We start from the raw sequence: 26525 nt of genomic DNA, 5'->3' as shown, positions 1-26525 counted from the left end.
GAAGTGCGAGGGCCACTGGGAAAAAAGAAGGGGTGTCACCACTACCGGCCCCCGGCCCCGACTTGAGGGCAAAGACTACAAATCCCAACACATTCGCGGCCTTGGAGCCCCGCCCCTAACAAACTACATCTCCCGGTAGGCATTGCGGCAGTGCTTTCGGCGCCAGGCCGAGGTGTGGTGGCTTAGGTAGTTACCATGGAGTTGCGCTGGGTAACCCTGAGGTAGTGAGTGGGACACCGAGGCTGGAGGGGCAGCAGCTGCGGGTGAGTCGGGCGGGAAAATGGGAAAATGGAGAGGGGAGGGGCACTTTCTTTCTCCGGGACCTGAGACACCCCTCTCCCCGCCAAACAAAAACAAAAAAAACTTTCTATCACAGTGAACATGACACAACACCCATATGGGGTAGACGGGTTCCGGGGTGCTTAAGAACCTCCCCATCACGAACACGGGGCTCCCTGGTACCCTGGGAGATATGGACACCCTGACATAAGGTTGGTTTTCCTGATGAACTGAGACCCAGGGTCTTCCAGACGCGGGAGTAACATTAGAGTAAATCACGGGCCCTAATACTGGAGACGTAAGAAACTTTATGGGCTTGCACTGCCCCTTTCCTTCCAAGCAGGAAGACCCCGGGGGAGAGCCTCCGTCTCAGTCTGAGCAGGATCTTTCCGCACACGTAGTGCTCCTGTCCCCAAGTTCCCGCTTCCCCCTACACCTCCTCTATGATGTGTTTCTCAAAGCTCTACAGTTAGAGCTTCATTCCTTTTACAGTCTTCATGGCCGATCTATTGCATTTAGTAACTTACCCAGCGCTTTCATATTCAGTGTCTCTTTTGAGCTTTGTGAATCAAGGATTTTTATCCCCATTTCACAGATTGGAAAACTGAAACCCAAAGAGGCGCAGTGACTTGCCCAAGGCCACACACCAAGTCAGTGACAGCTAGGACTAGACTCCAGTTCACCAACCCCCAGCCAAGTCTCTAACTTGAGCCTACAGCCTCTCTAGTTAAAGGACTTGTTCCAACAAGTGGGAACTGCCCCAGGGAAAAGAAACCTGTCTGGCCTACATTGGATTATTTGCACTTCAGCCTGAATGAGTTTCAGATCCTTCCTTTCAAGTTTAAATGGGAAAGGGAACTAGAGAGATGGACGACAATGGAAATCAAACAGGGACAGGAAACAGTCTGGCTACACAGCACCCATGTCTGATGCTGCCATGATTAGCTGGTTTCTGGCTGGCTTCTAGCTGGCCCTGATTGTCCACTTACTATCTTAAAGTACCTCCAGGCTTGGTCCTAGGTCCACTTCCTACCTCACTCTATATTCCCTTGTTGGGGATCATCATCCACAACTTCATTTACCATCTGTATGTACACAACTGTCTATCTCCAGCCCAGCTCTCATCTCTAAGCTCCAGGTCTGTATAGCCAATTGCCTCTTCAACATCTCCTTCAGGATATGTCAAAGACAACCTAAACTCAACATGTCTGCAACTGGACTCATAATCTCTATGTACTCCAAGCCTCAATTTCTTCCAGTGTTCTCACCCTCTATCCACCGTTACAGAAGCCAAAGAACCAAGATTTAGCCTGAATACCTCTTACATGTCCCATTCATCATAAAGTCTTGTCAACTTCTCATCACACCCTTCCTGCCTACCCTCCCAGACATTTTGCATACTGCAACCAGAGTAATCCTTTAAAAGTAGAAATCTGATATTGTTCACCTTCCCCATCCCACATTCATTTAAAAAGTTATTATGTGGCATCTTACTACTCTTAGCATCAAGCAACATTTCAGCCTGACTCCTGCCCACCTCTCTAGCCTCCAGTCTAACCATAACTTTTTAAAAACTCTTTATTGTTGAAAGTATTACAAATGTCCCCCTCCCATTGACCCCCTCCAGCCTGCTTAACCATACCTTTTATCCCCTCCAGTTATATGGCCTTTTTAAAAATATTTTTTGATTGATTTCAGAGAGGAAGGGAGAGGGAGAGAGAAACATCAATGATGAGAATTATTGATTGGCTGCCTCCTGCACTCCCCACACTGGGGATCAAGCCCACAAGCCAGGCATATGCCCTGACCAGGAATCAAACCGTGACCTCCTGGTTCATAGGTGGACACTCAATCACTGAGCCATGCTGGCTGGGTTATAAGGCCTTTTTAAGGTCTTCAAAATTTCCAAGTAACCTCTCACCATAGAACCTGTTATTTCTGCCTGGAATGTTCATCCCCCCACCCATCTCCCTGTTAATTTGTGCTTATCCTCAATTTCATCTCTCAATCACTTCTTTTAAAATGTCTTCCCTTAAAATAAAAAAATAATTAAAATAAAATAATTGTTAAAGATAAAAATGTCTTCCCTGACTGCTCAGCAGGTCAGATTCCTCAGTTATAGTAACCTCATGTTCCTCTCCTTTATAGTATTGCTCTGTAGCAATTTTTAATGTATATGTTAAGCACCTACTACTTGCCACCAGGTAGGAAAACCATTATGAGAAAAACATGGTTCCTGCCCTGGAGGTCACGGTGGAGTTTACATACAGATAGTAAGCAGATCATCTTAGTGATATGTGTGCTACCATGGCAGCAAGTATGGGGTATTTTGGGAGCTCTGAAGAGAAGTTCCACATCCAAGATTTGGGCATAAGATTAGGCGCCTTAGAACACATGAAAACTGAGCTGGGTCGTGAATTAGCCAGGCAAAAGGAGGAAGAAACTGTATTCCAAACAGAACTAAAAGTAATAGGGCAAAAGGGATGGAGCAGGGGAGACCATACATAGGAATCATCAAGGGAATCAATCAATTTTACCGGGAAAGAGTGTTCACCAAAGAGGATTCCCTAGAGCTGAGTATTGAAACAGGAGAATATTCACTAAGTGGGCAACTGTTTCTTAGAACTGGATGCAGACCATTTTGCCACAATCAATAGAGACCCAGGTCTTTTTGTGCTCATAACAGAGTTCTGTTATTTGTATCTTGGCTTCATGTCTTCTGGTCAGGCACAGGGCAGCAGACACTCAACAAATGTTTGCAGAATTGAATTGAATACCTTACTGTGAATGAGGTGTGGACTGAAACAGCTGAACCTCAAAGCCAATTGTTAAAATAAGCAGCTTAGTATCAACACTCCTAAAACAGAGATCCTGTATTTGGCAGTTTCTCATTCATTCATCTCACAGATTATTTCCTGAGTACCTATTGTAATAAACCAGGTTCTGTAATACTAGCTCACAGCCTGAACTACTGTTTAAATGGAGAAGGTTAATAACCCTTTCCAACTGGCAAATTTATCCGAATACTTAGGGCTCCATTTTTAATACTAACCCAGAAATATGCATCAGGGGCCAGTACTACGCTAAATCAGAAGTTCTTAGGAACTGCACAGAGGTAATCGGATGGTCAAGGAGACTAATGATAAAAATCTGCCCTTAAATATTTTAAGCTAAAATTCATCTTCAGTAGTGCAGAACTCTGGGGTCCCAACCCAGATCTTACTTTGAGAAAGGTGTCCAGTCTTCTTTTTTTTAAATTTTTTTTTCAATTTATTGATTTTTTTACAGAGAGGAAGGGAGAGGGATAGAGAGCGAGAAACATCAATGAGAGAGAAACATCAATCAGCTGCCTCCTGCACGCCTCCCACTGGGGATGTGCCCGCAACCAAGGCACATGCCCTAGACTGGAATTGAACCCGGGACCCTTGAGTCTGCAGGCCGATGCTCTATCCACTGAGCCAAACCGGTTCTGGCAAAAGTGTCCAGTCTTGCTCAAAGGCATCAAACCTGTTGTAGATTCCCAAGTGGAATGGACTGCTGTCTAGATGAGAACACAAGTAGGGCTCCTCTATTTCAACAAAAGAACAATGCGTTCTTTGTTGTCTCACTGTAGGTTTGATATCTAAAAGTCCAGATCTCCCCTAATCAATACCCCATGCCTACCTGGCTAGTTCCACATTAGACAGAGTTGAGTTGTAAGTGACTCAAGCCTGTACTTCCCCAAAGCTCAGTTGAAACTGCTGCTTTTTGAGAGAAAGCCATTCCCTTTTCATTTCTCTAAACCTGAGATTTTGAACTGGTGTGCTGCAAAAATTTTAAAAACATGCAATATCTGACTATTTAGTCAAGGACACTGACCTCTTTTCCCTTAGATTGTCAAGTAAAAAAATGACAGTAGCCAACACAATAGCCATCTGATGTGAATGAATCAAAACTATGTTTTGTTTTGTTGTCAGATTGGAAAAAAATATATTTTTTGGTGTGCCGCAGAACTAGTAATTAGTTTATGTGTGCCATAAGATGAAAAAGGTTGAAAATTGCTGCTCTAAACTTGTTAAACTCTATCTATGCATATGTTAATTCATACAAAAAGTTTTACTTAACTGTATGTATTAAGCTTAAACTGAATTACAAACTATCAACTCCATAGTTTTTGTTTTGTCTTTATAAAATATATTTTTATTTCAGAGAGGAAGGGAGAGAGAAAGAGAAACATCAATGATGAGAGAAAATCACTGATTGGTTGCCTCCTGCATGCCTCCCACTGGGGATTGAGTCTACAATCCAGGCATGTGCAGTGCCCGGGAATTAAACCATGGCCTCTGGGTTCAGAGGTGGACACTCAACCACTGAGCCACACCAGCCAGGCTCACTCCATAGTTTTTAAAAGAAATTCCATATTAAGAACATTTGTGAATTTAATTGTTTCTGCACACAAACTATTTGTTTCTTTGAATCAAATGATGAGAACCACATAACCTAATGTTTCCCTTTTGGCTTTGTTTGCCAGGAATTTCAGAGCTAAATATAGGCCTACTTTCCTAATTCTTTGGTACATCTCTGTCTTCCTTTAATCTGGTTTCTAATCTTCCTCTTCCGTGTTTATATTTTCTACATCCACACTGTCCAGTATGGTAGCCTTTAGTCACATGTGGCTATTGAATACTCGACAGTTTGTCCAAATTGGGATGTGCTATAAAGTGTAAAATACTTCAATTTTTAATATTAATTATATATTGAATGATATTTTGCATATATTGGGTTAAATACAATATATCATTAAATTTAACTTTCCCTGTTTCTTTTGACTTTCTTTTTATTATGGCTATTAGAAAAGTTTATATTACCTATGTGAAAAAATTATATATGTGGCTTGCATTTGTGAAATTCATTATATTTCTGTGGGACAGTTCTTTTTTTTAAAAAATATTTTTGATTGATTTTTTTAGAGAGAGATAGGAAAGGAGAGGGAGAGAGAGAGAAAGAAACATCCATGAAAGAGAAACATCAATCAGCTGCCTTGTGCACACCCGTACTGGGGATTGAGTTCATAACCCGGGAATGTGCCCTGGTTGGGAATCAAACCGGTGACCTTTTGGTGCATGGGACAATGCTCAATCCACTGAGCCACCTGGACATTTCTTTGGCCAGGCTGGACATTTCTTTTCTACAAATCATCCTGTTTTGAATGTGCTATTTGTAAACTATCTAAAATCCCTTTGGAAAGCAGGTGAAAAAGTAAATGCAAAGGAGGTGATGGCATTGGATAGTGTGAGAAAGGGGAGGTTCACTGGGAAATATACTTGTCCTTGTCAGTCCATTTGTCTTATTTGTGTCACATACAAAACCCTTCTGTATTTTCAGCTGTTCTGATCAGGTGAGTAGTGTTCTTATGACTCTGCTCAGTCTGTTGAAAAGTTCTCAGCTTTACTTGAGCTAGCAAATTGGGAAGGATCTGATAAGACAATTTACACCACACTTGTAAACTACTGATAACATTGTGTTCACCCCTCTCAAGGGGTATTTCCATTTTAACAGGGAACAATCCCTGAACCCAAAGGAATGAATCCCTAATGGTGGCGTTTCAGGCATCAGTGACAGGTGAGTGACAGTGAGATAGATCCTGGTGTTATGTGTGTGTTTTACATACATATGACTACATTCCGGATGTGGCTGAAAGTAGGGTCTTTGGACGAAAAGGCAATGGGGCTGACAGAGAAAGTAGCAAATTCTGAGCTGGGTCAGACTGCAAAAGGCTATCAGACACCATGCCCTAAGGGGTTTGTTAAGCAATAGAATAACCCAGTTGATGTCACTAGAGGGTAGGTATCAAGACCGTCTCCATGGTAACTACTATGGCTTCAGAGTAGGATTCAGGAGACTATGATTACAGTCCACAACTGACTCACTGGCTTAATTTTGGGCAAGTGCTTTCACTCTGGGTCTCAGTTTCTTCGTCTGGAAAGTAGAAATGGGTGTTATAACAATCAATGAGCTCTAAGGGATGTGAGGTGTTCTGAGAATTAGGAAGTGCCCTACAACTGCAAAGAATCGTATTAGTATCTTAAAATATAAATGCAGCCAGGAAAGCCTGGAGTATAGAAGGTAGAACGCAGGGGTGGAGGGTAATGGGGAAACCTGAGGGCCTATGCCCCTTGTACCTGGAACACCAGCCCTTCTCTGTCCTCCCAGGCTGAACCCGGACTTCCAGGGCCCATGCTTACACCGGACAAATTATGGCCTGAGCTATGAGCACACAGGACTACATGAACACTTCGGTACAAGAGCCCCCTCTTGACTACTCCTTCCGAAACATCCAGGTGATTCAAGGTCAGCCCACAGAGAACAGCACTCCACTCACCATGGCAGCAGCTGGGTGTGATCCCTAGGGAGAAATCAGTCTTCTTCTTAAAAGCCTGAAGAGATTCTTCCCATATACTTGCAGATTTTGTTGTTGTCCTTTCTGGGAGGAGTAGAAGAGAGGGAGGTGGGAGTGGAAGTGTTTGGCCTTTTAAAAAATTAGCAGAACCTCTGAAAGGAACCAGGGGGCTCTCTCAGGGTAATTGATCATCTTCAAAAGACAGGCTACAACAAGAAAGTCAGGTGAAGAAAGCTGGAAAGCCAGTGTGTCAGCCAATAGTTTTATTCTGTTTTTACCTGGAGAGGAAGAAACTAATGGAAGGAAAACAGCCTGCAGCAGAGTCCTATCTCCTCAGTCAGGACACAAGCCTATTCTGATCACTGGTAAAACATGGGGGGTCTTGTTATTAACAAACTGGTATGTTTCCAGTATAATACTTACTGACATTTTATATTCATTCCAGTCATATCCAAGTTTATTCCATCATCACCCACACTTATTGCAGGTTCCAGCACTGCCCATGCTAGTTCCCATTCAATGTCTTTGTAAATGGGCAGCTAGTACCTTTCAGAAGGGGACACAGCAGGGCTCTCAAGTAATATATTTTCAAGGGAATATGCTTCTTCCTAGAGAAGTTCTGCTGTCCCTTGCTTTTGTTATCTGGTCTCATAAATGCTCCAGTATATCTGCCCTCACAGAACACAGGTTGGCATCAATATATCCTAGACCCATTATCTGGCGTTGGTCCTCTTTCTTAGGCAACTGGTGGCCACTTTTAAGTTCAGGAAATGCAAACAGTTATCCAGGGTACTGAATACTACTTGGGTTTGGGCTTAGCATACTGCAGGGGTTGGCATCAGCCACAATAGTAACTCATATTTGTTCTTCAGTGATCACACACCCACCTATCGTGATCTTCATTTTTTATGCATGGTTATCACTTCTGCTTGATGTAGTCCATGTTTCACAAGGGTTTTAGCTACAGTGATGGCTACATGCAATATAGCCATAGTGACAGAGAAGGAAGGGAAGTGTGGCTCCCACGTACTCTGGGAATTCCCAGCTCTGAGCAGGGAGATATAGTTTACCCTTTATGGAGTCCTCAGAATGAGGGTAGAGATAAGCTACTACAGCCAAGGATAACTCCACAGCACAAAACATAATTAGTACAGACCCCCTGTTCTTCATTCAACATTTAAATATTTGTTAAGCACCTATTTTATTAAGATCATATATCTGTATGTATGTATGTATATGTGTGTATACAAATATGCCAGGCATAGTGCTCCTTGATGAATATTAGAAAGGGAAAGAGAGAGGCACATCTAAGCCCCAAAAGGCCAGTCCCCTCAGGTTTCCCAGAACTATGGAACACTTACTTAAAATTGGGGTTAGAGGACAGGGTAGAGTTTAGGGGTACCTGGTATGCTATTTGGTAATTAATCAATAGATAGATCATAGAATCTGAAATGGCAGTGACTTTAGAAGGCATCCAATCTGTACTACCTCCAACCCACAGTCCTATAACTACTGCTCACCTAGTGTTAAGGGAGTCCCTTAGCACATGCACCTACCCATCCCTTCCATTATGGGATGAGAAATGACACAAGGAAGTTCTTCATATCAAACTAACTCCTGACTTCTGGGGACACATGGAAAAGTTGCATGGCAACTCTTCAGAGAGGTGAAGACAGAATCACTTACTCCCCAGATTTTCCTGTAGCTAGACAACCTCCAGTTCTCTGAGTGTTGATATTTGTGGTCCAGTTTCCAGACCTGCCTTTGCCTAATCTGAAAGGCCGATCCTCAGGTGATAGAGTACCCTGATGGAGACTGAGGGGACCAGTAACTGTTGCGGTCTAGACACCTTGCTTTACCCTTGATAACAGCAGCCCCAGGCAGCCTCAAATTTTAGGCAATGCCATTCCACCAGTGGCTCCTCTGAGCTTGGGGTCAGCCCAGACTTGATGGCATTCCCTAAGCTGCTGCCTCATCACACTGGATGCATCATTGGATGCTAGTCCACATGTGGGCTTTTTATTTCTTTAAATGTTTTTATTGATTTCAGAGAGGGGAGAGGGAGATAGAAACACCAGTGATGAGAATCTTTGATCAGCTGCCTTCTGCAAGTCCCCTACTGGGGATTGAGCCCACAACTGGGCATGTGCCTTGACCAGGATTTGAACTGGCAGTCTCCTGGTTCATAGGTCAATGCTCAACCCCTGAGCCACGCCATCCAGGCTATGTGGGCTTTTTAAAAATATGTTTTTATTGATTTTAGAGAGAGAGGGAGAGGGATAGAGATAGAAACATTGATGAGAAACATCAATCAGCTGCCTCCTGCACGCTCCCTATTGAGGATTGAGCCTGCAACAGGGACATGTGCCCTGACTGGGTTTGAACTAGTGACCTCTTGGTTTATGGGTCAAAGCTCAACCACTGAGCCACGCTGGCTAGGCCATATGTAGGCTTATTTTGACATCTTTGTAATTTCATTCCAGGGCTTGCAGTCAGGAGATGTGAGGTTGGGAGGCAGGATTAGGAGTTTCTTCACAAACTGGGGTGCTCCAGTACATTTCTGCCACCTTCCTCCAATCTCACAATCCACCTGGGAGTTCTGCTCACTCTAGGATTAAGACAGAGAGCCATCTGGTGGATGCTGCCTGACATGCAGCTGAGGAGAGGAAGTTAATGTTGGCTGGGGGTGGAAGAGAGGAAGTGTGCCCAAAAAGAGCTGAGGGGAGGATGAAGACAAACTTGCCCAATTCAACAAATACTAAATATTCCCTTCCCCAGAAGCAGTTTTATTTTATTTATTTTTTAATCCTCACCCGAGGGTATTTTTCCACTGATTTTTAGAGAAAGTGGAAGAGAGAGGGAAAGAGAGAGAAATATTGATGTGAGAGAACCACATCCATTGGTTGCCTCCTGTAGGAGCCCTAGTCAGGGCCCAGGCTGGAGAGGAGCCTGCAACCAAGGTATGTGCCTTGACTGGAATCAAACCTGGGACCCTTTGGCCCTCATGCCGATGCTCTATCCACTGAGCCAACCGGCTAGGGCCAGAGGCAGTTTTAGACAAGTAACCAAAGGTATAGGGGCCATAGGAAAACTATGGTCACCTCAGTCAGAGCTGGTGTCTGTAAGCTTGGGCAAAGCACATCCTCTCTCTGGACCTCATTTGTCAAAAAACAAAGCCGAAACCGGTTTGGCTCAGTGGATGGAGCGTCGGCCTGCGGACTGAAGGGTCCCAGGTTCGATTCGGGTCAGGGGCATGTGCCTTGGTTGCGGGCACATCCCCAGTGGGGGGTGTGCAGGAGGCAGCTGATCGATGTTTCTCTCTCATCGATGTTTCTAGCTCTCTATCTCTCTCTCTTCCTCTCTGTAAAAAATCAATAAAGAATATATTTAAAAAAAAAAAAAAAAAAAAAAAAAACAAAACAGAAAGGGAGGCGGGGGACAGTTACAGGGGTGTCCATACAGATGGGTTCTAACATCACTCTATTCTCCTCACCTAAACTTTCTGAAGGTATTGTTTACACTACCTGCTTATATTTCCTTACCTCTTGAACTCACTCCAATCTAGCTTCTGTCCCTAGGCCCTTGCCATTTCATTGAAACAGCCCTCATCAAAGTCACCAGGGACTTCAAATTTTGTTACCAAAATTACTTTTCAATCCTCATCTCCCTAAAACTCACTCCTATAAATATGGATTCCCTGAGCATCTTATTAAACTAACCTCTCATGGCTTGCCCTGTCCTTTCCTGATTATTCGGTACCTTTTTATTTTTAATAGTGTTTTAAAAAATGTTTTCATTGATTTTTAGAGAGGCTTCAAGGAGAGGGAGAGAGAGAAACATTGATGAGAATCATCAATCGGCTGCCTCTTACATGCCCCCCACTGGGGATTGAGCCCACAACCCAGGCATGTGCCCTGACCAGGAATTGAACCAGCAACCTCTTGGTGCACAGGACAACACTGAATCCACTGAGTCACGTGGGCCGGGCTCAGTAACTTCTTAAATGGACTCCCCTTCCTCCTTGTGCCTCCTCTCTACTTTTACTATCCCTGAGGACTCGTCCATTTCTCTAACTTGCTCACTCTCTATGCTAATTATTCTCAAGTCTTTGTCTCTGACCTTCATATCCAACTGCCTACTTGGCTTCTCCACCTTTTTATACTTAAGGAACCTCAGACACACCAAGGTCAAGTCTAAACTCATTACCTGCCCAACCATGTTTCTCCTTTTCTTAATTCCGTATCAGTTACATCAACCATCAAGTCACTCTGACTGACCTTCATCTCTTGCTTGGATGATTGAAAGAGCCAAATTGGTCTAGTCCCACCCACTCCCTACAATCCAGACTCTGTACTAAAGCTTCAGAGTGATCTTTCTTATATGAAAGATTTATCTCTTTGCTCCATAACCTCCAGTAGCTTCCCGTCACCTACAGTAAAGTCCAAATTTTCAGCCTGGCATTAGAGGTTCCTTGCCTCCTTTTTCCTCCTTGCCCCTGTGCAGCACATACATGTGCACCCATGCTGTTCCATACCTCCGTGCCTTTGCCCATGTTCTTCTCACCCTTTCCACCCTTCTCCTAATCCACTGAGATCCAGCTCAGGTTTCACCTTCCCTGGGAAACTTTCACGAGCTCCAGACTAAATTAGGAGCCCCCTCTCCTTCAACAACTTAAATAGCATTTACCACAATACATTGCCAGTTGGTTTCCATCTTGCCCATTTGAGCTTCTCTAAGACATAAACATCTGCTTCATCCCTGCCCTACTACTCACACAAGCATGGCGCAGACTGTCTCTCATATTGTTCACCATTGTATATCCAGTAGCTGGCACATAGTAGTTGCTTCATATTAGGGGGAGAGAGCAAATCAGGGTGTGTTACACTCAAGTGAATTCTGTAGGCTCTACCAGTGGATAATTTTGGATTTTGTACCAACAACTCTGGTTTTTAGTTTCCTCATTATAAAATAGAGGAGTGGTTTTATCCCTCTCCCCCCAGTACATATACACAGGGTGTACACAGAGGACCCAATAATAAAATAGATATGAGGAGCATGTGACCCAAACCGAGTTTGGGATAGGAAGTCTTTGGCCCTTAGTTCAAGCTTACTGGTTTCTGGGGCCTGAGAGATGGGGGTCTTGAGCTGACAATGAGTAGTTGCACTAGTCAGTCTATGGCCCTCCAGTTAGCTCGAGCTGCTTATTCGCTCAGCTCTCATCCCCCAGAACCAGAAAGGCAAAGATGATATATGCAGACTTCACTTTGTTCCCACAGATCTGATGAGCGAGGAGCCAAGGAGAGGGCAGCGACCACTAAAGCACTCGAAGTCAGGGAAGTCACTGACCCAGTCCCTGTGGCTGAACAACAATGTCCTCAATGAGCTGAAAGGCTTCAACCAAGTAATTTCACAGCTGCTGCAGCATCCAGAGAACCTGGCCTGGATTGACCTGTCTTTCAACGACCTGACTTCCATTGACCCTGTGAGTTCCCAGTCCTGAGAGTCCAGTCAGGTTGGGCCGGAAGCTGCCCTGTCCAGCCCCCAGCCTTTCCACCTCCCACATTTCATCAAGGAAGTTGTGAGGCATCATGGTACTGTGTCTAAAGCACACAGCTGTTGGCTCAGATGTAGGTTCAAATCCTAGATTTGCCCCTTATGATTTTGGATAACCTTCCTAACCTCTCCAAAACCTCAGCTTCCCTTTCTGAAAAAATGGGGATAATATACCAACATCATAAGTATTTTGTGAGAATTAAGTAAGAATGTATGAAAACCAACTGGCACATAGAAAGCTGAAATAAAATAGAAGCTCTTGTTATTGGGCACCCACTGTGCCTTGTGCAAAGTTCTTCTGTGGAAGAGGTAGGTAGTAAAAGTACAGCACTTTTTCCATGCACTGACTCAAGTTTTAAGGAATAAATAAAACTGGTCGTCTTGTCTAGGATCCATTGGGGGGGAAGGAGCTAGAGCACAACTTAGAAACTGTTCCCCAGGTGTAGTGATCTCAATTTCACTATTTAAAAAGCTTCTCTTCTGTACCTAGCACAATGCTCTGTATCCCTGTCCCTTGTTTTGAGACTCAGATCACCAAAGGTCTTCAGTGAAAGGGCAACTAAGGCTCAGGCAGAAGCAGGCGGGTCCAGTCACCTGGCACGTCAGTGACAGTGCTAGGACCCAGGCCCATACTTCCTGCCTTTAAGATCACAGCTCTATGTGATGGGATGCCCTATACCTCTTCAAGGTGAATGAAAGTAGGTTAGTCATTCAACACGGCTGGGGATGAGGGGTGGTGGAGTGGAGAGCAAGTTGTTCCCCAAACTCTACTCGCCCTCAAGTCAGTCCTGAGCACAGCTCTAGAGACCTGTCTAGCCTGCTTTCGGTTTCTTCCCCAACAGGTCCTGACCACTTTGTTCAACCTGAGTGTCCTCTACCTCCATGGCAACAGCATCCAGCGTCTCGGAGAGGTGAATAAGCTGGCCATCCTCCCTCGGCTCCGGAGCCTCACACTCCACGGGAACCCCATGGAGGAAGAGAAGGGGTATAGGTAAGTGCCCTGCCCTGGAGCTAGGCTTCCCCAAGGGAAAGGAGGGGAGACAAGGAAAAGAAGTAGAGACCTTTAGGCATTTCCTGCTGTCAGGATAAACTCAGTCTCCCCCAAACTATACTCAGGTCCCTCCGTTCCTGCAGTCAGGGGAGACAGCAGCTGGTGGGGGGGGGGGGAATGGGGTGCTGGTGGGGGGGCTGGCCCCCAGCCCGAGTCTTCCCCACAGGCAGTATGTGCTGTGCACCTTGCCTCGTATCACCACATTCGACTTCAGTGGGGTCACCAAAGCAGACCGCACAGCAGCTGAAGTGTGGAAACGAATGAACATCAAGCCCAAGAAAGTCCGGATCAAGCAGGATGCACTCTGAGGTTCCCAGGACTGCAGCCACCCTGAAGGCCTGAGGACAGCCAGTGTTGGTTTGACAATACAATAAAGGATTTGAGCTGTTCAGCAGATTAGAAGTCACTTGTGCTGTGTAAAAATGCCCCCCCACTCAGGCAGTTGCCACTGGTTCTGGTCTTGCTTCACTGAAAGGTAGGCAGGGAGGGAAAGGCCTGTTGGCCTGAGACACAGGAGACCTGGGTTCATTGCATGGCCTTGGGGAACTGATCTCAACTCTGGGTCCTTTTTTCACTCTTCAGATCAGATATCCTGCGATTGAGTTGCTTCACAGAGCACCAGGGTTCTGTGGAGATGCCTCAGAGGCCTCGGTGAGAAAAAGTCAAGAAGATAGGCCGTGAATGCTGAATCCCCATTTCCATCCAACCAGAGTAGTTACTCTCATGCTGTTCATGTTGGGATTGTGCTTGAGACGTCATTTGATTTAAAAAAAGAACTTCTGCCCTAGCCGGTTTTCTCAATGATTAGAGTGTTGGCCCACGAACTAAAGGATCATGGGTTTGATTCCCGGTTAAGGACACGTACTTCAGTTGCAGGTTCCCCAGCCCTGGTAGGGGCGCATGCGGGAAGCAACCAATTGATGTGTCTCTCACCTCAATGTTTCTCATTCTCTCCCCCAACCTCCCACCCACTCTCTCTGGAAATCAATGGAAAAAATGTCCTTGGGGGAGGATTAAAAAAGAAGAAAGAATCTCCTGCTTGAAAACTGGTTTGCTGACTCCAAGTCAGGCACTCCTGATCTGTCTGCACCATCACCACCAATCCCTTCCCAGGCTTTTCAGTAATTTCACTGAGTCTGCGGCAGGGTCCTCAGCAATGACAGCTGCCTGTGTTCCTATCACTGGAGAAATGACAAGCAATCTTATCCAATATGAGGTTAGCCAAGGCCGAGTCTCAGATAAGACCTGGGAACCTTGAACTCATATCTTAGACTCCTCCTAATGCCCCTAAAAGATGTCCCCCTCCCCATCATCCATTTTCACTGCTCATAGACTTAAGTAGCTAGAAGTAAGCAGTAGGGTGCTGGGCAGGACAGAGGGGCTGAAATCAGCACACAGATGAATACATTTCCTTTATCAAGGGAGATAACACGCCCCCCTCCCCCCCAAAAAAACACCAAAACCCCAAACATGTAAAAACCCAGGGTGCTAGAAATACAAACTCAATTCATTCAAATTCAATCTCGTCCAGACACTGGTCACAAACCCTAGTGAGGTGCCTGTGAGCACCAAGTCAGGGAGAGGGGCAAAGAGTGAGGCCAAGAGAAAGAGTGGGAAAGGGGCCTTCATAGGCCCCCTAGTGATCACCCTCACAGTGTTACCTCCACCCCTTCCCAGTGACAGTGAAGACCTACCAGGCCCTGTCCTTTTGACCTCCACCCCATCCCTGGCCAGGGCTTCGAAGGCCAGTCCCAAATGGTTCTATCCTCTCTTGCTCCATCCTCACTTGTCCAGGCTTGTAGCCTCGCTCTTCTCCTCCTCCTCCACATTCTTCTCTGTGATTAGTAGCAGGTCAGGGTACTGTATAAGCCATAGTGAGGCTGGGGCCAGGGGAGGCGGGTGAAGAGAGGAGAAGAAGAGCTGTCCAAGGACCACTGTCTTCATGGGATCCCAAACTGTACAACCAGCTCCTCTCTTGCATCCACACGAATCTGAGAAAGTGCACTGTAGGCATAAGCAGCTATTCTGGAGACCTGTGATAGAGGGACCAGGGAGGAGAGGAACAGAGAGAGAAAGGTGAAAAGGGAGATCCAGAAACTGGGGAGGGGGATCAGATGGCCAGAGAGGAGGGAATGATGGGGGATGGGAAGCCAAAGAGAAAGGTGGGAGCGAGCAGGGCCCACAGGCTACCAGGTTAACTCCAGTTCCCCACCTCCTATAAGGCAGAGAGGGTGAACCCTCTGCCACAACTTGGGCAGTGTGAGTGGGTAGGCAGGAGTGGGGCAAGGGTGGCTCACCTGCTGCAGGTCGGAGAAGGGGATGGGTTCGCTGGCCAGCACTTGGTGGGGCTGACTGGTGAGAGATGGCAGTGGCGGCAGCTTCTTCCAATGGGTCAGGCTGCTGCTCAGCACAGCCAAGCGGGTGCTGGCCGATAGGGAGGGGTGGGATGGGCAATCAGTTCACAATCTGCCCTGCCCTGCCAAGCTCAGCCCGGGGGAGCCTCCCTCAGACCAGAGAAGCAGGTGACAAGGCCTCAGCTGACCACAAATTCACTCCAGGCCCACCTCCCTTCGCCCTCTGCATCCTTGAGTGTCACAGGACAAATAGTGCTGACATGAAGGCACCCAAGAGGTTTGTGGTCAGTTTCTTGGGCTGTACCCAAACGAAGAGGCTGGACTGGGGCCCAGGCTGCAAAGCTGGATCAGGGATGGAGGGGAAGGGAGGAATCCAAGCTGGCCAGGTGCTCACCTGTACTGCCTTGCCCGGTCCATGTACTCATGCTGCTCCATGCCCTGGGAGTCTGCAGCAGACACGTCAATGATGTTGCTTTGGGGAGAAGAGAAATAGAGAGGACATGACAGGTACATCCAAGAGGGACGAAAAGGATTCCCTGCCAGGTGCTAACTCCAGGACTATCTGACACCAATGCCCCCACTGCCTACTGGAGCAGGGCTGGGCCCAGCTCTCTCTATCCCAGCCTTTAACACAGATAGAGGAGCTCTGCCCCAGGCCTGGTTCTGTGATGCTCACCTGGCTGTCTTGGCAAGAATGGAGGAGAGCAGGGCCTGCTCATCTGTGCGAGCGGAAGGCAGGCTGTGGTAATTTGGCTCGGCTCCATTGAGGGCTTTGGTGGGGGGGCTGCTAGGGTCTAGCAGCAGCTTCCGCTCCTCTCGGTCCTAGGAGAGATCATCAGGGAGAAATCAGCCCCAGAGCCCTTAGTCCAACTTGCCTTTCCTGGGTTCTCCTCTCAGCCCAACTCTGACGTTTAAGTGTTTAAGCACCAAAAATGTTTTTTTTTTAGGAATATCCCAGTGCCCCACTATATGTCAGATAAGACCCAGTTCCTGCTTGCCCTTGGAAGCTCAGCTCGGTGGTCCAGGATAAAGTAAAGTAGACTCAAACAGTCACAGATGCCCTGAAAAGATGGGCAGAGGCACAGCCCTGGAGTTTTAGAAAATAGTCCAGCAACTTATGGCGACAGAATACTGGAGGCTGGAAGCCAGAGAGGTAGAAAACAGTGGGGCCCACAGGGGAAATTGATGCAAGCCAGGAGCCCAATGACCCTCCTGATTCCCCAAACCAGGCCCTCCCTAGCAAGGCTGTCTGTTCCCAGGATACAGAGGCCCTGTGAGGCCAGACATGGCCCTAAGCTCAAAGAGAAAACACACCCAAGCTCTCAATGCCCATTCCTCTATTATTTCAGGGCAGGAGCTCCAGCCTCAACCTCTGGGTCACACAGGCTAAGTGTGCTTCCTTCTTGAGGGCAGGTCCCTTATTCTCTCAGGTGCTCACCCTCTTCTGTTCTCTTTATATGCGACTCCCAGAACCAAACTTGATGCACCTGGGGATGCTGACCTGAACCGAACAGTAGAGCTGTTCCCTCCCTTGCTAAGGCGCCACACCTCTATTAGTATGGCTTCATTAACGGTCAGCAGCCCTGTCACTACTAGCCTACACTGATGATCACAACCCCCAGAACTGACCTGGGGCAAAGTCTCCCTGGTCATGTATAATTCTGTATGTCTCTTTGTGCCAGAAACTACCTCATCTAGCATTGCCAGGCATTATGGGTAGATATTTTATGTTCTTATTCTTTGTTAATTTTCCTGTAGTCTCTTTTTCTTTGTGATGATTAACGACATATTTTCCAATTGAAAGTGATACAAGTATGTTTTTCACCTTTTGAGAAGCAACCAATATGTCGATGCTTTAGGCTGTTAATATTCATTTGAATACTTTTGCTTTTTAGAGCACGAACATTCAAATTTTTTAGAAAATTGGCTGTGTGCACTGAGAAAAGAGGCACACAAATGTTTATAGCCCAGTTTAGTTCCTTGTTCTAATCTTTCTGGATACAACCCTGCCTTGAGCCCATCAGCTGCAAATCCCTGCTGGCTTTGTGTCAGCTGCAAAATGGATAAGCAGACCTGCTGGGGATCTATCCAAGCCACAGAGAGTGAGGTGCTCAGGACAAAATCAAGGACAAGGGGCCTATCCTGGCTAACGCTGACTCACCAACTGGTAGTGCCAGACACTAGACCCCGGAGTGCTCCACTCCAGGCCTATCTCAGTTCCTACCACTGACTTCCCCACTGCAGGCTCCCAACTTCTCTGCCCAGCTCTCCTTGCCACTTCCTCCTGCCCTGCCTGCCCCACCCTAAGCAGGCCCAGTCTTGTCACATGACTCTTCCTGCGCAATCCTAGGTTGCCCAAGTGTTCACAGTTCCTAGCAGCAAGAGACAGGAGCTGTGAGCTTCTGCCCCATTACCTCCCAACTCCTAGACACTTCCATTCCTAAAGGACAGGCTAAGTACTGAAGTGCTAGAAAGACAAAGTACTTGCCAAAGATTGAACTATCTCTCAGGAAAGCTGGTTCCATCATGAAGCCTGCGTTTGTTTCCTGTGTCCATCCTTCCTCCAGCCCCACTTCAGACAGACCTTCTTGCAGGACAGGGTAGTTTCTCCCCATGGGTTCCTGAGACCTAGCCTCCCAGAAGCCATACTACCCATTAGAGTGGACACATAACATTGCCTCACCCACAAAGGGCAAAGGGAGCACAGGGGAGGTTTTTCCCACCGAATTTTGTTCCTGAGTCAGTGTCAACCCAGGAGTCAGTTTCACTGCCTACCCTAGCATAGACACATATGTGGTCTGCCCATGACCAGCCATCGAGAAGAGACGGCTTGACCCAATGGATAGAGCACATGGCTTGGCATCAAAATACCTTGGCTATGGCACTTCTCAGCTTTGTAACCTTTGCTAAGTCACTTAGCCTCTCTGAACTTTTTCCTTTAATTTTTGTTTATTGATTTTAGAGGAGAGGGACTTTTATTTGATCCACTTATTTATGCATTCATTGGTTGTTTCTTGTATGTGCCCTGACCAGGGATCAAACCCACAACCTTGGTGTATTGGGATGACCTTCTAACCAACTGAGCTACCTGCCAGGGCAGGCTTTTAATAGACATAACTGGTACCTTATGACAAATGTCTGGCCAAAGTCAAGTGAGGTAACTGTAAAAGGGCTTTGAAAACTGTAATATGTTGTGTATTTCTTTTTATTATTATAATAACGGGGCAGTGATGAGAGGGGAAGAGGAGCCAGCCCCAGAGCTCAAAGAGGGATTTTTTTGATAGTGAATGATTATAGCTTATAGAGCAGGTAATTAGACTTTTGCCATATGAGGCCTCAAATCACCTAGCACTGATCAAACACTGTCTTTGGTGGTTAGAAACAGAAATGAGAGCCAATCAAGGGCAAGGTGGAGATTGAGGAGAGCAACAAGCCCAACTCTTCCAGCTAGAAGCTGGAATATCCTTTCTCATAAGGCAGGCATTAACCCTTCTTGACTCATTGCCAGAAAGAGTCCATATTATGTTTTAAGAGACAACTTCCCATAAGCCACAGCTTTCCCTAGTAGTCAGGGATACTGTCCCTTTAACAGGCTGGGGTGAAGTGAAAGGTACTAGCTGAGGCATGCCTAACATAAGACAAAGGAAATGTGATTATGTGTTCACTGTGTTTAGCCATCCATGCCTCTCATACAAATGACATTTTCCCAAGTCTAAATCCTTAACCCAAAAGAGGTTCATGTGAGTCACTGGGGAAAGACCTTCTCCCAAATACCAGTGACATAATCCATTTCTGTCACCATCGACCCAACCAGACAGTCGGCTAATTGCTGAAACCTTTCTACTGTCTTTGTGTCTAGTATGTGTTGAAATGTGGAACCCAGGCACAGAGGTAATCAAAAAGGTGCGGGGCCAACAGCTTAAGACTTCATCCTTGGAAGGGTTCCCCCCCCCTCAAAGGAGGTCTGGTGGGAAGGACCAGAATTAGTGTGGTGTGAGCCCAGCCAGTGGCTCAGTGGTTGAGCACAGACCCATGCACTAAGGTCGCTGGTTTGATTCCCGGTCAGGGCTCATGTCCGAGTTGCAGGCTTGATCCCCAGTAGGGAGCGTGCAGGAAGCAGCCAATCAATGTTTCTCTCTCTCTCTAAAAAAATCAATAAAAGCATATATTTTTTTTAAGTTGGTGTGAAAATGCACGAAGAGGGAGAATTTAAAACTGTACAGGTTTCCCCAAGCTAATTCTTCTTGCAAAGGGATGTGATCTACAGCCAAATTCCCAGGGCAAGAACCCCTCTAGCTAGAGGAACCCTCAGGCCCAGGTAGGGACTGCACTGGAACTGTCAAAACTGAGTTCCCCATCCCATACCACCACCCGCCCCCCGCCGGCCCAATCCAGCCAAGCTAAACCCGATGTTACTTCCCAAATAATTTCCCACACATCCTGATGTCCTCGTTGTGCCTATTAAACCCTTCACTAACTCAAATGCCACCACCTTCCAGAGGCCTCCTCTGACCCCAGACCATCAGTGAGCTGCCTTCTCCAACCCCAGGGACTGAGAGAATACACAGATTCCTGATTTATCTCAGGACAAACTAACTCAGCCTCAGCTTCCCCACCTCTACAACGGATTCACAAAGCCCGCTAATGCGAGCACAGGGAGGGGGGAAGGGAGTGCTTCCCAGGGACCTAGGCTAAGGATCCTTGAAGCTGTAAAGGTCTGAAAGTAGGGGAGGTGAAAGGGTGGGAGAGCAGGTGAGATAGGCGGCTGCCTGCACACCCCAACGCGGTGACTATACAGAGAACTGGGGCTTTAACAGAAGAGGCCAGCCCGGCGGCTCCTCTGTAATATGTCCCCTCCGGGCCTCCGTACTCAGTGACCCTCGCCGTCCAGCTCCCCTCTCTCCAGCAGGTTTGTTTCTGAGCCCCATGCCCCAGGGTTTCAGCCCTCATTCCCGAGCCCCGCCCGCCGCGGCCGCACCTGGTCCGAGTCCTCGTTCTCGCTGCTGTAGCAGCACCCCATGGCCGGGGTCGGGCCGGGCGCTCGGGCCGCAAGGAGGAGGGACGGCGTCCGTAAGGAGCCCTTCCGGTCACATGACCTGTGGCTGCAATGAGCAAGCAACCACCCGCCTCCAGGACTATCCCTTCCCAGAGCCGCTTCGCTACCGCTGCGTCCCTGAAACCCCGGCTTCCGGTCCCGCCCCCACCGCGTGACCATTTCCAACCAATGGGAAGGCGTACCCTGCGTGACAAGCCGCGAGACACGTGATGGGAGGAAAGGGGGGGCTCATCACATGACTTCAGCCTCTTCTCAGTCTCTGAGCTCGTTCTCCCCTGCAAGCAATAGGGGGTCTCAGCGGTCGTGTGGCCTCCAGGCTACCTTTGTGGGCCAGTGAGCGAGCTCATACCAAGTGTTATCATGATGTGGTCTCCTAAATGCCACACGTAGGCCCCAGTTGCTCAGCGGCAAGTTGGGGACACAGCGGGTGTGACGACCAACGTAGTTCTCAGCCTGGATTGAGGATCTGACACTTAATGGAAGAAGGAACTGTACACCTTCACAAGAGGAAGCGGAATAGAGCTTAATCCTAGTAGTGGAGATAGAGGCCACCTTACTGATCTCTTTGCCCTTAGGCACTTATCTTCAATCCTGTCATTTTATGGCAGCCCTACTATCTTAACACACAAAGCTCACCATCATTGCTTTTTTAGAACCATCCCATGTCTTCCCTAGGACCCTGAAAACAGGTCCAAGTCTGTCATTCAAGATCTTGCAGATTCTAACGAACACCTGCTTCCCACTCCAGATCCAGAGGGTGGTGGTGCAGGGGTTTGCCTCACCAGGCATAGCACTTTCCTGACTGACCTCCTGGACTTTGCACGTGTATCCAGGTACACTGTCTCCCCAGTAGGTCTGCCTACTGTGTTCAAGATTCAACAATACCCTCCTAATTCCCTTCTCTAACTTCATTCTCTGGACATCTCCTGTGCTTAATCCCTATTCTGCATTAATTCATTCGTGTATTGAATCACACATTTACTGAATATCTGAAATATATCACATACTGTTGTATCTGAATATGTAGCAGCTCACAAAAGAGCCAAGAGTCCTTGTATTCATGGAGCATCCATTCTAATGATCGCATTATATTGTATTCACTGTCCCCAGTTTCTTCTACCAAATATGGAGTTCCAAAAAAAACAACAAAACAAAACACCCGCAAAAAACATGGAGTTCTTGGAGAACAGGAACAAGATCTGACTCTTTTCTGTGACCCACTCCCTAGCACTTACTTAGAGAAAACTCAAATTTGGAATTAATGAATAAATTACAACCTCCCTATCACGTTGGCTCACATCATATCCCATGTGCTGATCCAAGGGATTGTAGGAGAGGCTACCAAGACCTATAGCTCTTTTGCCCCTCAAATCAAGACCGTGGAGTTCTTATAAGTTCTGAGGGCTCCTGAAGGGTAGGAGGCAGTTCAGCTTGCCCCTGGGGTAACTTGAACTGCAGGTTTCAGGTGACACCAGCAGCCTCAGCATCAATAATTGAGAGCAAGTCCAGCCTGCCTCAGGATTCTACCCCTACCCTCCAAGGACTGCCCCCTCCTGTCCTATGCTCCGATCTTCCTCAAGCAGGAGCCTCCAGCCCAGGTAAGCAGGGCCCTTGAGTGTGGGTTCCCAAGCACACTGGTTCAAATTTGCCATCCCTCACCTATTCACACCCATTGCCTCAATGGGGCATGGAAGAAAACAGGAAACATCCCTCATAGCTGGCTGGGGAGAAGAGGGCTGAGTGAGGAGAAAGTGTGTGGCTGGGGAGAAGAGGGCTGAGTGAGGAGAAAGTGTGTGCTCTGTGTATGCACATGTGAAGGGAATTCTGAGGGAGAGAAGAGGGGAGTGCAGGGGAAAGGAGATAGGACTGAAAGCACAGAAGGAAAATCCTGGGGTGGGAAGGACATCTTATCCTAACACCCTGTGGAGTAAGTGTTTTGATTGCCTTTTACTGAGGCAAAGCAATGACAGTGAAGAGGTTTCTGATGTAAAGCTGTGCTTTTTTGCTACACAGTAATGGGTCAGAGGAGACCAAGCAGGCAGGGGTAGGGGCGGGAGGATATGTCAGAAGGGAACTGGTGAAAGGGGTCCTGAAGAATGGTGACAACAGAGATGAAGAGAAATGGGTAGAGGGAGCAAGGTGGAGGTGGGACCAGGAGCCAGAAGTGGGGAGAGGTATTTTGGGGTTGGGTTCTGAATTTAGCATGGAGTCCTTGAAAGTACAGGGCTTGGGATCAGACCAACTCAGATTCAAATCCTAGTCCTGCTGTGTGACTCTGGACAAAAGACAGCCTTTATGAGCCACAGTTTGTAAAATGTAGGGATAATTATTTCTGCTAAGGATTGCACTAATGACAGACAAATGTCAGGTGTGGGTTTCCCTCACTGTCTCCCTCCACCCCAGGACCCCTACCAGGACCAGGTAGGGACCATGTCTCCTGCCATTGCACTAGCCTTCCTGCCACTGGTGGTGACACTGCTGGTGCGGTACCGGCACCATTTCCGACTTCTGGTGCATACGGTCTTGCTGCGGAGCCTCCGAGACTACCTGTCAGGGCTGCGGATTGAGGAACGGGCCTTCAGCTACGTGCTCACCCACGCCCTGCCGGGGGACCCTAGTCAAATCCTCACCACCCTGGACCACTGGAGCAGTCACTGCGAGTACCTGAGCCACATGGGGCCTGTCAAAGGTCAGTGTTCCCTGCATTCTGCTCCAGGAAGCAGCACCCCAAGATGGTGAAGGAAGAGCTGGGATCTGCCACTGCCTTAATGGGTGAATTAGGCAGGTTCTTGATTCTCTATGGGTCTCTTTTTTCTCCTCTGGAAATGAGGGGGCTGGGCAAAGTTAATTCATGCAGCAAAAATTTATTGCCACCTCTTTTGTACCAGGTGTGTGCTGGGTGCTGGGGGAGAAGAAAGTAGAGGCCACATGGGTGAATCAGCCACAGATGCTGGCCTCAAGGGGGCTTAATACAGAGGGGAATAACCATCTCCGCACATAACCCATAACTTTGTAATGTCTTTCTCTCCCACTACGGAGGCCCCCACATCCCATTCAGGGCAGCTCCTGCCTGGATTTGTGTGAGTCCCAAATCCCAGCACAAGTCTTTCAGTCTTATTTAAGAAAGTGGTCCAATTCCAAGGTTAGAAAGATATCCAATGAACAAGTAAGGGGAAATTAAACTGGAAGTTCTAGCAAAGATCCTTCAAGAGACTGAAAGATGGTCTCTCAGAAGCCTTGTGATTGTTTCTGCCTGGACTTTCCTGGAGGAAGCAACAGTTTAACAGCCAAGAAGGATTGCTTTCGAGTTGGTCAGGCAGGTGAGGATAGGGTTGGGGAAGGGCAAAGCCAGCCACATATACAAATGTGACAGGAAGGAGTGAGCCAGAATGGCTGACCCTGGGCACAGTTGTTTCGGATGGCTGTGGTACAGGCTGCAGGTAGGCATAACTGAGAGCTGAAACTGGAAAGGTAAGATAGGATCAGTTCCAAGAAGGTCCTGAATGTCAGGCTGAGGATCCCAAGTTCAATTCCCAAGGCTTTAGGATCAAGGAACCAGGGAGTGATAGTGTCATATTTATTTTTTTAGAAAGCTTTCTAGTGGCTGGTGTGAAGACTGGTAAGCCTGGAGGAGAAGGGGGACCACTGGGGCAGCTGAAACTAGTCTGAGAGAGATAAGACTCCAGCTGGTTGGGAGCTGCAAGTGGGCATTTGAGATCTCTTTCTATGGCCTGCAATCCATCTCCCATGTCTGCTGCAATAGCTATCTCTTTCCTTAGGTCAGATCCTGATACGAATGGTGGAAGAGAAGGCCCCTGCTTGTGTGCTGGAGCTGGGTACCTACTGCGGATACTCCACACTGCTTATTGCCCGTGCCCTGCCCCCTGGGAGTCGCCTTCTCACTGTAGAGCGGGACCCACGCACAGCAGTGGTGGCTGAAAAACTCATCCGCTTGGCTGGCTTCGACGAGCGCACGGTCAGCCCCCCTCTCCCCAACTCTGGTCTCCACCCTTTGCCTTGTTCTGGCCAGGCCTCCCCTGTGGAGGAATCCCACCTATGGGAAAGAAGCAGCTCCACTTAGGGAACTGTAATCCTGGAAGCTGTGTGAACTCTTGTTCCAAGTCATTTGCACATATTTACTGCTGAGTGACAAGGAAGCAGTTAAAAGGAAAGTCTCTGGAGTCCAGCAAATCTGGGTCCAAACCTCAGTTTGATTCTTATTAGGTATGAGACACTGGGCAAAGCACTTACCCTCTGAATCTCAGCTTCTTCACTGGCTGAATTGAAATCACAATTCTAGCCCTAGCCGGTTTGGCTCAGTGGATAGAGCATTGGCCCACAGACCGAAGGGTCCCAGGCTCGATTCCCAGTCCTGGCTGGGGCACATGCGGGAGGCAACCAATCAATGTGTCTCTCTCACATCAATGTTTCTCTCTCTGTCTCTCCCCCTCCTTTCCATTCTCTCTAAAATATCAATGGAAAAATTACCTTGAGTGAGGATTAACAAAACAAAAACAAAGAAAAGAAAAACAAATCACACTACTGATCCTGACTTCTTGGGTTCTGAGGTCAGAGGAAATGTAAGAACACTGGTGGGGATTTAGACCAGGGCCTGGTATAAAGTAAGCCAGATCCTGATGGGGTCTGGTGGGGGATAACCCTGGTTTGTCCCACCCTCACCTCCAGCTCCTCCCACCCCCACAGGTGGAGCTCATCGTGGGTAGCTCAGAGGAGGTGATCCCGCGCCTACGAACCCAGTACCAGCTGAGTCGGGCCGATTTGGTACTCCTGGCACACCGGCCCCGATGTTACCTGCGGGACCTGCAGCTTCTGGAGGCTCATGCTCTGCTGCCAGCTGGTGCCACTGTGTTGGCTGACCATGTGCTCTTCCCTGGTGCACCCCGCTTCCTGCAGTACGCCAAGAGCTGTGGCCGCTATCGCTGCCGAATCCATCATACTGGCCTCCCAGACTTTCCTGCCATTAAGGACGGCATAGCCCAGCTCACCTACGCAGGACCTGGCTGAGGTCTAGGGGTACTTACTGCTGCCCCACCTCATCCCCACCCAAGCAAGGACTTCAGAACATCCCTTCCCCTCCCTGCTTGTGGCCTGACACATGCTGGGCTCGGGGAGACTCTCCTCCAACCTCTGCCTCACTCACCTGAGGCATCAAGTTCTGTCAGACTGCTTGGTCCCACTGATCCTCCTTCTTCCAGAAAAAGCCATGAACTGACCGGCAAAGGCCTGAGCTCCCACCCCAGCTCTGTCACTGATTTGCTGGGTGGCTCCAGGGGAGTCCCTGCCCTGCTGAGACAATCTGCTCTCTTAACACCAACAAAACTGGCTGGGAGAGCTCTAGAGGCTTCCCAGCTCTAGACCTCAGAAAGCCTGCCCTCCCCAGCCCATGCCATTGTGGACATGATGAAAAGAAACAGTAAACTCTGAGTTATAAGTCCTGCAGGAACGGCTGGTGCAATCTGGGCCAGAGGAGAAGGCAGTGAAGCCTGGGCCCTGGCCTTCCCTAGCCCTGGCCCACATGGCCAGGTAGGTTTGCCCGAAGTTCCTTGAATGCCCTCTCCCAAAAGTTCAAGAAAAGGTGCTGGATCCCTCTGCGCCCCACCAAAAAATAGGGAATAGACATGGGGGGAGGGAGGAATCAGTCCTGTGTCTTTATTAAAGAGAGTTAGAAAGAGACTACACCTCAAAGGGTGAGGTACTGGCCAGAAAGGTGGGGTGGACTCAGGTCCTGGGGATTCAAGGGCAGGTTGATGGCCTGGGAGGGGCCAAGGAGACCAGGTCCTGGCAGCAGTTGAGGAGGTGCCTGAGGGTGAACTTTCAGGCACTGGGGTGATC

At 47.8% G+C, this 26525-nt stretch overlaps 3 protein-coding genes across 8 annotated transcripts; 2 read left to right on the top strand and 1 right to left on the bottom strand.

Moving 5' to 3' along the window:
* Positions 1 to 124: 124 nt before the first annotated feature.
* Positions 125 to 14049, top strand: LOC102441437 (leucine-rich repeat-containing protein 51). Of its 6 annotated transcripts, none has more exons than XM_023758743.1 (7): positions 125 to 263; positions 5818 to 5880; positions 6472 to 6609; positions 11935 to 12140; positions 13054 to 13202; positions 13429 to 13737; positions 13845 to 14049. In XM_023758743.1, exons 3-6 carry the CDS (start codon positions 6528 to 6530, stop codon positions 13568 to 13570), a joined length of 579 nt encoding a protein of 192 aa, XP_023614511.1. In that variant the 5' UTR covers positions 125 to 263; positions 5818 to 5880; positions 6472 to 6527; the 3' UTR covers positions 13571 to 13737; positions 13845 to 14049. The 6 variants fall into 6 exon arrangements, with proteins under 6 accessions (XP_023614511.1, XP_014316204.1, XP_023614512.1 ...); XM_023758744.1 differs by having other exon boundaries at positions 133 to 263; positions 5798 to 5880; positions 13477 to 13737; XM_023758742.1 differs by having other exon boundaries at positions 133 to 263; positions 5798 to 5880.
* A 606-nt stretch (positions 14050 to 14655) lies between these two features.
* On the bottom strand, positions 14656 to 20770 carry LAMTOR1 (late endosomal/lysosomal adaptor, MAPK and MTOR activator 1). The gene is made up of 5 exons (XM_006094492.3): positions 20595 to 20770; positions 16293 to 16438; positions 16011 to 16088; positions 15560 to 15686; positions 14656 to 15295 (listed from the first exon to the last, which is right to left on the bottom strand). The coding sequence occupies exons 1-5, from the start codon at positions 20634 to 20636 to the stop codon at positions 15203 to 15205; spliced, it is 486 nt and encodes a 161-aa protein (XP_006094554.1). The 5' UTR covers positions 20637 to 20770; the 3' UTR covers positions 14656 to 15202.
* Positions 20771 to 23087: 2317 nt separating this feature from the next.
* Positions 23088 to 25697, top strand: LOC106698113 (transmembrane O-methyltransferase). Its single transcript, XM_023758749.1, has 3 exons — positions 23088 to 23361; positions 24452 to 24648; positions 25377 to 25697. Exons 1-3 carry the CDS (start codon positions 23103 to 23105, stop codon positions 25695 to 25697), a joined length of 777 nt encoding a protein of 258 aa, XP_023614517.1. The 5' UTR covers positions 23088 to 23102.
* The last annotated feature ends 828 nt before the right edge of the window (positions 25698 to 26525 follow it).

The sequence above is a fragment of the Myotis lucifugus genome, unplaced genomic scaffold (assembly GCF_000147115.1).
Source record: "Myotis lucifugus unplaced genomic scaffold, Myoluc2.0 scaffold_138, whole genome shotgun sequence".
NCBI lineage: Eukaryota > Metazoa > Chordata > Mammalia > Chiroptera > Vespertilionidae > Myotis > Myotis lucifugus.
The sequence above is the reverse complement of the archived record's forward strand: the minus strand, read 5'-3'. Positions and strand labels throughout refer to the sequence as shown.

Coding starts and splice junctions, on each gene's coding strand:
- LOC102441437 (XM_023758743.1), top strand. CDS start 6,528: ATGAGCACACAGGACTACATGAACACTTCGGTACAAGAGCCCCCTCTT. Junction 6,610..11,934: donor AAACATCCAGGTGATTCAAG/GTCAGCCCACAG, acceptor TTGTTCCCACAG/ATCTGATGAGCGAGGAGCCA. Junction 12,141..13,053: donor ACCTGACTTCCATTGACCCT/GTGAGTTCCCAG, acceptor CTTCCCCAACAG/GTCCTGACCACTTTGTTCAA.
- LOC106698113 (XM_023758749.1), top strand. CDS start 23,103: ATGTCTCCTGCCATTGCACTAGCCTTCCTGCCACTGGTGGTGACACTG. Junction 23,362..24,451: donor CCACATGGGGCCTGTCAAAG/GTCAGTGTTCCC, acceptor CTCTTTCCTTAG/GTCAGATCCTGATACGAATG. Junction 24,649..25,376: donor CTGGCTTCGACGAGCGCACG/GTCAGCCCCCCT, acceptor CCACCCCCACAG/GTGGAGCTCATCGTGGGTAG.
- LAMTOR1 (XM_006094492.3), bottom strand. CDS start 20,636: ATGGGGTGCTGCTACAGCAGCGAGAACGAGGACTCGGACCAG. Junction 16,439..20,594: donor AGAACGAGGACTCGGACCAG/GTGCGGCCGCGG, acceptor GATCTCTCCTAG/GACCGAGAGGAGCGGAAGCT. Junction 16,089..16,292: donor ATTCTTGCCAAGACAGCCAG/GTGAGCATCACA, acceptor TTCTCCCCAAAG/CAACATCATTGACGTGTCTG.